The sequence below is a fragment of the Hemiscyllium ocellatum genome, chromosome 15 (genome assembly GCF_020745735.1).
Source record: "Hemiscyllium ocellatum isolate sHemOce1 chromosome 15, sHemOce1.pat.X.cur, whole genome shotgun sequence".
NCBI lineage: Eukaryota > Metazoa > Chordata > Chondrichthyes > Orectolobiformes > Hemiscylliidae > Hemiscyllium > Hemiscyllium ocellatum.
The window spans coordinates 9,881,659-9,894,172 of record NC_083415.1 but is presented as its reverse complement, the minus strand read 5'-3'; the positions used below and the strand labels follow the sequence as shown (position 1 = coordinate 9,894,172).

The following is a 12,514-nucleotide window of genomic DNA, read 5'->3' as shown; positions in this document are numbered from 1 at the left end:
TTGAATGATAAATGTCCTAACTGGGGAGGAGACAAGCCTGACACTGAAATAGTAGTGTTGAGCTCCTCTCGAAGGCAGGAATGACCTGGCTGGCATGAGTGGTAAAGGCAGGTGGCAGTCATGTTGGAGGCTGCTGCTGCCTTCCCAAATTGAGCAAAGCGCTCCTTAAAGGGTCAGCAGCAATGGGGAAGAAAGTAGCCATTAGATGGAGCTTAATGGGCAGTGAATTGGTGGCCAGCAGGATCCCTATTCTCTCTCTAGCCCTTCAAAACTTTCAATTTGATTGAGAGGGGTCAGGATCCTGAGACTACCTCAGGGACAACACTGAGAGATCATGTGTACACCATGTCTCAATCCTGTGGGCACTTGAAAATCCAACCATTGTCCTGATGAAACATTTTACAGACTTATCTACAATGGGTATTAAACCAATAGACCCATTATTTTCTAGTTAATCTCTTTCATCTTTAAAACAGTATGATGTGATTGACCAATTTTTATGGAGACAATTTGTGAACTATTCTGCAGTTTTCATTATCTCCCTTTGCCGCATTTATATCTATTCCAGTCTGTGGGATCTCTACTGTTCTTTGCCTTTGTAATGACTTCTATTATAGTCTGTACCATCTCTCACTTCCTTTGCTAAGCAATTTGTTTAATTACAGAGTAGAACTTTGGCTCTTTGAAGGCATTTCAAAATTGCATTTTACTAAATACTTTGAACATCTCCCAGTGGAGGAACAATACATCTGTATAAGTATCTGTTAATAGTTCTTTCAATTCAACTGGTTAATTTACACTTCATCCCACCAACATCTGACTTCTGCAAAGTTCACACCTTAATCCTGACTCATCCTTCTCCCACTCAAACCCAACAGTGAATTCAGAGAAGTTACGCTGACTATTTATAGCTCTTTCCATACCTTTACATTATTAACTGAGGTTCATCTATTACCTCAAAATCTAAAAAGAAAGCCTGCTCTCCTTTATGGTTCAAGACAACATTTGTTCCAGAAAGCATGCTCAAAAACTCAAGAAATTCACTACTTTTAGAACATGAGATATTTGGGCTTCCCCTAGTCCTTGTGAAAATTAAAGATTGTCCCTCTCGAAATGACAAAATTATAGGATGGCCAGAATAAACTGCAAGGTAGTAATCTATGGATATCATGAATCACAAAAGATGGAAAGTGAACTTGAGCAGTTTATGAATGGCACCAGATTGCAGGAGTGATATTTTTAAAAAATGCAAATGGCCAGTTATAGTCCACCTCCTCCTCATCTGCACAGTTGCATCTCCGGCTGTTTATGTACCTCACTTCAGAGCTACAAGCATACATAATACAGGCTGAATGTGTCAGTCTGTAATTTTGGAAAAAGGCTTCTCCACTCTCCACATTTATGAATTTCATTTCTTTATCACTGCTGTTTGAGTGTGTAGACAGCTTTTGCCAAAATCCTTAACTCTTTTTCCTCATATGCATTCAATCCACAATGGCTGTGATAGATCCTAAAGAGCCACCAACTGATCACACTCCTCACTTCCCCACAATTCAGATTTTTTTTCCTCACTTCCTTCCAAAGGTTACTATTAGATTTGCTTTCACCACTCTTTCAGGCAGTAACATTCCAGATCAAAACTTTTTGAATAAAAAATTCTTTTAAACCTTCACTGTTCGTTTTGCCAGTTTCCTTAAAATATGTGTCCTCTTGGTTACCAACCCACCTGCCAATGTAAACAGGTTTTCCCAGGTAGTGTATTAAAACTCAAAATATTTTAAAAATTATTTAAAATTTCCCTTTAATCTTACATACTGTACAGAGGAAATTTTTATATTTTTCAGTCTTTCCAACTGAAGGCTTTCCAAACTGATATTTTCTAATTAATCTCCCCTTCATTCTCTTTTTGTCAGCCCTTATTTTATTTCTGAAGTGTGATAACACAATTGGACACAATACTGTAGCTCAGGAATAACAAAAAATTTATAAAATGTTTAACTTGCTTGGTGTAATACTTGATGGTTTCCTGATGAAGGGCTTATGCTCGAAACGTCGAATTCTCTATTCCTGAGATGCTGCCTGGCCTGCTGTGCTTTGACCAGCAACACATTTGCAGCTGTAATACTTGATGGCTCAATTATCAAAATGCAAGGAGCTGGTATGTATTTGCAAAAATAAAACCATCATAAATATTTCCAGTAACCTTCAAAAGCCTGTTGTCTGTGGTTCGTGTACCCACTTTAAAATTATTGCAATTTAATTTATAGTCAGTCAGTCAGTAACACAGAACTGGAGTGTTGTTGAAAAAATTCACAGACATTTTCTTGGAGCTTTTCATTGTGCACTCATCAGGACACACACATGGATACCAAATTTCACAGGGAACAATAGAGTACTGAAGAAGGGACACTGGACCCAAAACGAGAACTGCTTTCTCTGCACAGATGCTGCCAGACCTGTTGAGTTTTCCCAGCAATTTCTGTTAATAATTTACACTGCATGAGAGACAAGTTCATTGATTGGTAAATGAACTCTGATTGGACTGGTGTTGCCATGAAAAATGTGTCAGGGAAGATTTTTTAAAAAATTCATTCATGAGATATGGGCGTCGCTGGCTGGGCCAGCATTTATCGTCCATCTGTAATTGGCCATGAAATGGTGAAGGTGAGCTGCCTTCATGAACCACTGCAGTCTGTTCTACAATGCATTAGGGAGGGAGTTCCAGGATATTGACCCAGTGACACTGAACCCAATGGTGAAAAATTTCTAAGTCTGAATGATGTGCCTCTTGTTAGCCTCAGGCCTTTGTTGATCCTTTTTTAAATTTGTATCACCTTCTCTTATGCAGCCAAGTCATAAAACCTTCATTATTTATACTGTCTCTCATTTTTCTGGCAATAATGCATTGCTTTACAGATCTTTGCTTTAAATTGTGTCAGCTAAATATCTACCCATTTCCCTTCAGTCAATATCCTGCTAACCACCTCACTATTTATCACATTTTGTGACAGCTTCAAACTTTGAAAATATTCTATGTATATATGCAAGTTTTTTCTTTCTCAAAGTTCTGCCTTTTCATCAAGTATAAACTGAGCTCAAATTGAACTGCAGGGGTTCTATTTTATTCATGTCACATCATCTGCTTAAACAGTAATTGATTACAATTATCCTACTTAGCACTTAGCTGTCCCACAATCGCCTTGGCAGTAGTCCAAGTTTCACTATTTTTGTAATTCCTGCATTTGAAACTCCTAATCACATCTTTATCTTTCTTCACTTTTCAGAGTGTGCACACACTGTTTTCTGCCCCTCTAACCAATAATTTGGAGGGAATGAAGCAGAATAGGCAAATCTCAAATGTTAATGCCTACTGGTACAAAGCAGCAGTTAATGAGTTCAACAGTTTGAAAAAAAGATTATAAAGCATTGATTTGTATGGAAAAGATGGGGAGTGTGAGGTCATTCAATCTGTACTCATGGAAGCATTGCTGAGAGAAGATTTTTCTTTAAGCTTGTCTTGTACTCATCAAGACAATTTGCAAGAAATACAAGTCAAGGGAAAACCAACATTTATGGTCTATGAGAAGAGAATGCTGATTAGTTGACAAGTTGACTTGGATTGGTAGAGGCAGCACCATGGAAAATGCACTGGGTAATGATGACTGACAGTTAACTGACAGATAATTTAGAGCAGGACAGTACCAATTGGGAGACTGAAGTACCAGAACATGAATAGTTGTTGAGATAGTTTGAGAAGGAGCTCAGGAGTTAAGTCTTCAGCAGTCACAGAATGCCATGTAAAGCTTTAATAATATTTGGTACCCACAGTATCAATAATTTTGGAGGGATTGCTGAAAAATTAGTGGGATCTGTTTTGACTGCATTTTCTATTTCCAAGTGAACCACGAATGGCTGTTACCTATTTTGTTGAGTTAAATCAGGCAACCTGGGTGTCCATGTTCTCTCGGTGTGCAAAGAAAGGGATTCTGGGTATTAATATATGTATTTAACAAGAATGCCACACAGCAAGCCTGAATACAAATCCCAAATTAGTTGTCAAGATAATTCTTTGCACACTCAAGATTATTCAAAAATTGTCCAATCAATTTTCTATCCAACACACCCTGCAACCTTATGGCCCGGATTACTCCCCCCTCCCAACCATTACCATTATGCCAGGGGATCCACCCGGGTTCAGTGCAGAGTGCAGAAGAGCATGTCAGGAGCAGCACCAGGCATACCTAAAAGTGAGGCATTAACCTGGTGAAGCTACTAAACAGGATTAAATTAGATTAGATTCCCTACAGTGCAAAAACAGGCCCTTCAGCCCAATCATTCCACAATGACCCTCTGAAGAGGAACCCACGCAGAGTCATTTCCCTCTGACTAATGCACCTAACAATATGGGCGATTTCCCATAGCCAATTCACCTGACTTGCACATCTTTAGACTGTGGGAGGAAACCCACGCAGACATGGGGAGAATGTGCAAACTCCACACAGATGGTCACCTGAGGCTGGAATTGAACCTGGGACCCTGGCACTGTGAGACAGCAGTGCTAACCACTGAACCACCATGCATCCTAGACACAGAGAGGGAGAAACAGATGAGGAAAGAAACAAGAAAGCAAGCAAGTGAAAGAGATGAGGTTCCCCTACCTCCCTGGCTTCTTAGGGCATGTGTTTGTTTATCAGCATTAAGGAGGATTGTTAAATTGCTCATCAGGAGTTGGGGGGTAAGGAAACAAGGGCAGCGGGTGCATTGGACCACCACCATTTGCAAGTTCCCCTCCAAGCCACACACCACTTCAACGTAAAGCAATACAGGCTAGAGTCCTGGAACTTCCTCCCTAATGGGCACCATGTAGGGTAACCCTACACCTCAAGGGGGGACTGCAACCACTCAAGAAGGTGGCTCACCCCTGCCTCTGAAGGACGAGTAGGAGTGGGTAATAAATACCAGGTCAACCAACAGTGCCGCCACCCCAAGAACCAGTTTAAAAATGCATATTTATTACATCTGCAAAATGGGGCTTGCAAGTTCAGGAAACACTGGGCTGGATGACGAGGTGCCACATTTAGAGTTTTTTTTCGAAAGGTCATGGTGCAACAAAAGACTGATCATTGGTGGTCCATCAACAGTTTGAGAAAGAATCCCCCCAGAGCACAGCACAAGTTGCCCTGGAGACAGGGGGTAATAGGTAATCACATAACACGAGAGGTTGAGGTTTCTTTCCACAGTTTAAATACTGACATATATTGCTTACATGTCAAACAGCACAGCACCAAATGGTAGGCAGACCTAAACAATTCCATAACCAACAGATCAGACCTAAGTTCTGCAGTCCTAGTACATCTAGTCATGAAAGATGGTGTACAATTAAACAACTCATTGGAGAAGGAGGTTCCATAAATATCCCTACTCGAACTGATGCAAGATCTCAACACATCAGTGCAAAAGATAAGGCTGAAGCATTCACAGCCATCTTTGTCCAGGAGTGCCAAATAGATGATCCACCCTGGTCCCCAACATTACAGGTACCAGTCTTCAGCAAATTCGATTCACTCTACGTGACATCAAGAAACTATTGGGGGCACAGGGTATGGACCCTGACAATGTTCCAGCAATAGTACTGGAGACTTATGCTCCAGAACTTGCCACTTCCCTAGCCAAGCTCTTCCAGTATATTTACAACACTGGCATCTACCCAACAATGTGGAAAATTGCCCCAGTATGTCCTGTATATAAAAAACAGGACAAATCCAGTCCAGCCAATTACCACTCCATCAGTCTAATCTTGGTCAACAGTAAAGTGATGCAAGGTGTCATTAACAGTAACACCTGCTCAGCAATAACTTGCTCAATAAAACCCAGTTTGGGTTCTGCCAGGGACACTTGGCTTCTGATCTCATTGGTTCAAACATGGACAAAAGAACATTTAATCGAATGTGGCATCAAGGAGCTGCAGCAAACTTGAAATCAATGCATAACTGGGGGAAAATGGTCTGCTGTTGGAGTCATTCTGGTACATAGGAAGATGACCGAGTTGTTGGAGATCAGTCCAGGACATCTCTGCAAGTGTTTCTCAGTATGGTGTCCTAGGCCCAATCATCTTCAACTGCTTCATTAATGAGATTTCCTCCATCATAAGGTTAGAAACTGGAATGTTCACCGATGGTTGCATAATGTCCAGCCTTATTTGCAACTCCTGAGACACTGAAGCAGTTGATGGTCAAATGCAACAAGGTCTGGAAAATATCCAGGCTTGGGCTAAAAAGTGGCAAGTAACATATACGCCACACAAATACCAGGCAATAATCACCTCCAATAACTGATAAACTAACCACTGTCCCATGACATTCAATGGTGTTACCATCACTGAATCTCCCACTGTCAACATCCTGGGTTACCATTGACCAGAAAATCAACTGGATTTGTCACTAAACATAGTGGCTACAAGAGCAGATCAGAAGTTAGGAATACTGAGATGTGTAATTCATTTCCTGAGTCCCCAGAAACTGTCCACCATCTACAAGGCATAAGTCAGGAGTGTGATTAAATACTGTCTGCTTGTCTGGATGAGTGCAGCTCCAACAACACTGAAGAAGGTTGACATCATCCAGGACCAAGCAGACCACTTGATTGGGACCACATCCATTTCCTCCACACTGAAACTCAGTACACACTGCTACCATTTACAAGATCCACTGCAGAAATTCACCAAAGATCCTTTGACAATTCCATCTAGAAGGACAAGGGCTGCAGATACATGGTAACACCACCACCTTCAAGTATCCCCACAAGCCACTCATCATTCCTGGCTTGGAAATATATTGCCAGTCCTTCACTGTCATTCAGTCAAAATCCTGGAATTCCCTCCTTAACGGCATTGTGGGTCTATCGACAGCACGTGGGCTGCAGTGGTTCAAGGAGGCAGCTCACCACCACCTTCTCAATGGCAGCAAGGGATAAGCAAAAATGCTGACCAGCCAGCGATGCCCAAGTTCCATCAATGAATTAAGAACAAAAACACAGAATCATATCAAATGTTGGACAAAGTGTTTTTGTTGATTGGATACAATCAATATCTTTCCTGTTGTGATGAGCTGAAGACATATGCTATTTGACACAATCTGCCGTTCTTAGGGAAGTATGGCCTACACACCTGGCATCATTCCAGGTGAAATGCATATAGACAGCACTCATCTGTGAAAGGCAGAACATTTTTATGGCTTTATGGCAGTTTTCTCATAATGATACTACTGCAGAACAGCAATATGAAACAGCTGGCTTCACCTACTGCTTAAACGTTTTACGCTTCCAGAGTAATCTAGGCTAAACTGTGCACTTCTCTGGACCAAAGTGACATTCTCAAATCCATTCATCATTGCACAATAGAAAATGAGAAACGATCTGTTCAGGGTAACCACTATCCCATAGGATGCAACTCAAAGAGACCTAGGGGTGCAGGTGCATAGTTCCTTGAAAGTGGAGTCACAGGTAAACAAGGCGTTGAGATGGGACACCATGTTCTGGATGTACAAGACACTGATGAGTCCACTTTTGGAATACTGCATTAAATTCTGGTCTCCCTACTATGGGAAAAATGTTGTTAAACATGAAAGGATTTACAAGAATATTGCCAGGGTTGGAGGGTTGAATGATAGGGAAAGGCTGAATAGACTGGGGCTTTTTTCCTTGGAGCGTTGGAGGCTGAGGGGTGACCTTATAGAGGTTTATAAAATCATAAGCAACATGGATCGATGAACACACAGGGTCTGTTTCCCCAGAGCAAGGGAGTCCAGAATTCTCCACGGCAATCTCTTCTACCAACCAGAGTCCATTTGGCAACTCTTCCTTCATACAGCATTAACATTCATTTCCTTTACATTGCTTTCTTGTGAATTGTCCTCACGTATGCAAGACAAAATCTGCCTTTGTCAGCAGTATTCCAGTGATAATTTACCTCGTATTTGTTAGGGGCAATAAAGTTTAGGGCCTCATCAGGATCATGAAGGATTGAGAAAGCCAACTCTTGAACTTCCTGTGAAAATAATAAAGACAACATTCAATACAAAATACAGAAATTAGGTAGTTTTCATTTACAATATCTGTAGTAGCTGTCCTATGATGCTCACATAGGATATATTATGGATCTCAGTTTCTCTGATGTACATTTTCTACAAACTAACACATTCCAATTACAATATCAGACTTTAAGTCCTTATTACATTACACACAGAATGCAAAGCTGTATTGGTTATCCTCTAGAAGGTTCACAAGCTATTTAAAAATAGTACATTATGATCCAAACTGATGGTATTACTGGGCAAATCAGATCACAGAATGAAACCTGGATTGATAGATTTAAAAGAAAGGTTTGCAGTTAGTTAGTCACTGAAATGCATTCACATACGGCTGCAGGTATACTTCAACAAGGAAGAAAAACAAATCAAACTGAATAGAGAATCAATATCAAAGACAATTTTTAAAAATATTGAGATACCAGTTAATGATTCATGATTAATTAATTTTACACCAATCTGAAGACTTTCAGTTTCTCAATTTTAATAACTTGGAGAGTTCTATTCGAACTCTCCTGGCCTGAAAGCTTTATAAACTATCACTTCCCTTGGAGTCACTGGCTTCCTCAAACTGAACTGAAAACCTCTTACCAGGAAAGGAAAATAAAACTTGTTTCTGAACTTAAGAAAAATCAAAGATTATCTTAATTGAAAACAAAACAAATAGCCTTAAATATGTTTACTCTACCAGTCATAATCTCAACAGTATGAACATCTCTCGATTAACACCAGGGAGTCTGAGCAGTGTTGGATTTAGATAACTGGTCCATAAATTACAGTGACCTTTTAAAAAAAAACAATAACCAAAATCCATGTACTGCTCTTTTCAAGACAATAATGTTTTAAAATGACAATATTGTATGACCTTTTTTTTTAATCACAGATGTCACACAAGGACCCTTGAAACTGTGTATTTAGAAACTGTGGCAGAAGTAAAGTTCAGTCTTTTTACAGTCAAATCTCCACTAAAACCTTTGCATATGAAATTTTCACAGACCTGTATATTACAAATTAATACATACGGTTATGCGCACACATACGTTATAGATTCACATTGTAAATGCACATACACACAAAGATGAAAATAATGTATATGGAAAATGAAAAAGATCCGAGGGTCTTGATTGACAATTTACTGAGATCAATTGATACAGTCAAAATTCAGCTGAAGTATGTGGTAATTCTGCCACTCTGTAAACCATTGATGCAACTGCAGTTGGGATACAGTGTAGAGTTCTGTCACAATGGTACAGGAAGCATAATGCCGTTATTGATAGAATACAGAAGAGAGTAACCAGAACAACTGATAGGATGGAGGCACTGGATCCCGAGGAACGATTACATAAATTAGACATACTTTCATTGGGAAGAGGAGGCAGGGACGTGTTATAGTTATAGTTTCTTGGATTTTAAAGGTATGAGATTCATATAGACCACAAAGAGCTGCTTCACCTCATCCAGTAAAACCACAAAAGATAGGGGAAGGAGTCCTCACGGGGTTTGGATTTGAAAACTAATCTGTGAAAATAGCTGTTCAGTCAATTGGAAGGTATTGAACAGTTTCCAAAGGGTGACAGTGGAAAGCTGTTAGTACTATTTTATTCAAAGACAAGAAGAGACAAGATATGAAGGAAGCAAGGAAAAGGAGACTTTCATTTCTATAACACCTTTCTTGGCCTCAAGGCATCCGAAAGTGCTTTACAGCCAATAAGGTATTTTTTGAAGTAATGGTTACTGTTGTAACATAGGAAACACATCAAGAAATGTGTACATAGCAAACAGTAATGTGATAATTACCAGATAAATTATCTTTGTAATGTTGATTGAGAGATAAATATTGGCTGGAACACAAGGAATAAAGCACCTTCATTGAAACAACATCACAGGATCCATTACATTCACCTCAGAAAGCAATTGGGCCTCGGTTTAATATCTCGCCTGAAAGATGGCTCCTCTGACAGGGAAGCACTCTTACAGTACTATTTTGGATTGCCAGCTTAGACTTTGTGCTCAAGCCTCTGTTCTGGAATTTCAAACCATGACCTTGTGATTCAGAGGCAAGAATACTACTTACTGAGCCACAGGAAATAACATTTTGGATACATTATGACTAATTTGAAAAATGACCCATGTGGAGTGCATTCAAAGAATAGGCAACTTAGCCAAAGTTGGGTTGTCTTTGATTTTTATTGGAGTTTGATTTGAACTGATTATTTGAGATCATGTGTTCTCATTAGTCAAAAATCCATGAGATTTTGGGTTAATCAGATGACTCTTCTTCATTCATTTTGTTTAATAATTGTTATGTTCCTTTCTATCTCTATAACAAATGCACAGATACACACATATCAAGAATTAAGCTGTACCTTGTTTTGTTTCAGGGCGCTCTTTTCTCTCATGTGAGGGCAGTCCTTCCCAGTTACCACTGCTTTGATATCTACAACAGGAACTAAAGAAAGAAAAGAGAAGCAGATGAATAATTACTGTTAAGAAGAATTTGTGTGCTTGGAGACGAAAATGATTGCAGAGTACATGTCACCGATGTACTGGGGAAAGCAGAATGTATTGTAAATATTACAAACTTCAGGCTGCTCCAGATGCTGGAATTCAACATTACTTGTCTTAATTGTAGTTACCATTTAAAATCAATAGTTATATTGTCATCACATGATAGCGCAAGATGGGGTCTTTACAATTAAAGTGTTCTGGCTCTTCAGAGTGGGTTTCTTTCTAAACAATTTCACAGGATGCGAGCATTGCCAGCTTGGCAAACTTCTGTTGTCCATCGCCCAACTGCCCCACAGAAGTTAGTGCTGCCTCCTTGAACTGTAGCTACACCCAGAGTGCTGTTAGGAAAGGAGTTCATCGAATCTTCCCCAGCAAAAGCAAGGTAACGGCATTGCAATTCTGAGTTAGATGGACACTCTTGACCTTCTAGGTCGGGGTGAGCAATCACTAACCTGGGGGCCAAATCCAGCCATTGCTACATTGAATCTGGCTTGCTGGCCTTTGACAAGATCTTGGACCAAAGGAAGCATTGAACCCCAGCAGCACTGCACCATCATGGGGGAGAGCCGGAGTATACTGGAATCACCGCCAGAGAAAGACATCAGAGAACAACCTGAAAACCTTGAACCCATCGACAGTCTCATGAGACACCATGTGAAAACACCAGCACAGGTCTGTACTGGGAATTAAATATATTTGCACGCTGTTCAATATTGAAGCTGATGTACCCAAAAACCTTCAACATGAAATTATAGAACTGCAAGTCAGCATTGACCTTATAGATTAAAAACACAGTAAAACTGCCTCAGATTGAATTCTACAGATGTCATATAGGTGTCACTTATTTCCAGACCTGAGGAAAGACACATCGAGAAATGAATTGCTGTTTGGTAGTACATACCATTGCAAAAACTCTGTCAAACAGCCTGTGTAATTCCAGATAAAAACCCACAATAATTTGGAACAACAATTGAGGTTAGCAACATCTTCACTGCCAGGTGACTTAGAAGGCAGAATAACCTCAGCCACATATTAAAACATCAGATAAGTTGAGAACTTTGATTCTCTCTCTTGGAAAGGAAATAAAGTTGCTTTATCCAGTGTGCAGCCCATGACGAGTTTTATCCACCTGTCACTGGCCTCTAATGGAAGAAAGGTTCCCCATCCCTGTTCTGGGTGGTAGAGTTCATGAATTTGGTGCTATTGAAGGGGACTCTAAGATGCCCAAAATGTCTTGGAAAATTTAATCATGTGGACAACCAAAGAAAACAGAATGGACAGAATCAGTGAGATGTTCCAGTCACATTTGTTACTGATAGGTTAGCTATCCTAGCTACGGGATAAAATGCAAATGGGGCTTGATGCAGCAAACTTGGAGTTCAAAAGCCAGTAGCTAGTAGGACAGTAGAAAGAGGTAAATGACAATGGCAGCAGATGAAGAATTCCAAAGGAGTCTCAATCAAAGAATTATAGCAGGAGACTAACACAGGAACTTGTGAAGAGAATGTGGAGGGGAAGAGGGGCTTAAGTAGGCATTTAAAACTTAGAAGGAATGGAATAGAAATAGCTTCTTCCTGTTATCAAAAGCTTCTTCCTGTTATCGTTCCTATATTTGCACCACATACAAAACCTAATCTCCACTTGCACAAATTAAGACTTACAATTAAACAGCACATTTCACAACCTCAGGATGCTTCAAGGTGATTTGCAGCAGAGCGCGGCGGGAGCTGGGCGGAAGTTCAGGCGGAGCGCAAAGCTGGTCGGGAAGGTAAGTGATTGCTATTTGAGTGGGTGTGTTCTAAACAAAGTAGGGTCTCCCACCCTCCCTCCTCCTCTAACCTAAATTAAGAGTCCACAGACTTTCCACAAAAAGAGGGTCTAAGGAAGTTTAGATCGAAGAGTGAGGCTTCAGCTCAGGAGTC

At 40.1% G+C, this 12,514-nt stretch overlaps 1 protein-coding gene across 2 annotated transcripts in view; it reads right to left on the bottom strand.

Moving 5' to 3' along the window:
- Positions 1 to 12,514, bottom strand: part of LOC132822882 (engulfment and cell motility protein 2) — a 193,511-nt gene that overhangs the window by 5,021 nt on the left and 175,976 nt on the right. For both annotated transcript variants that reach the window (XM_060836266.1, XM_060836267.1), the window contains 2 exons: positions 10,451 to 10,533; positions 7,967 to 8,044 (listed from right to left, as the gene is read on the bottom strand). In XM_060836266.1, the coding sequence (XP_060692249.1) occupies positions 7,967 to 8,044; positions 10,451 to 10,533 (161 nt within the window). The remainder of the gene's footprint in view (positions 1 to 7,966; positions 8,045 to 10,450; positions 10,534 to 12,514) is intronic.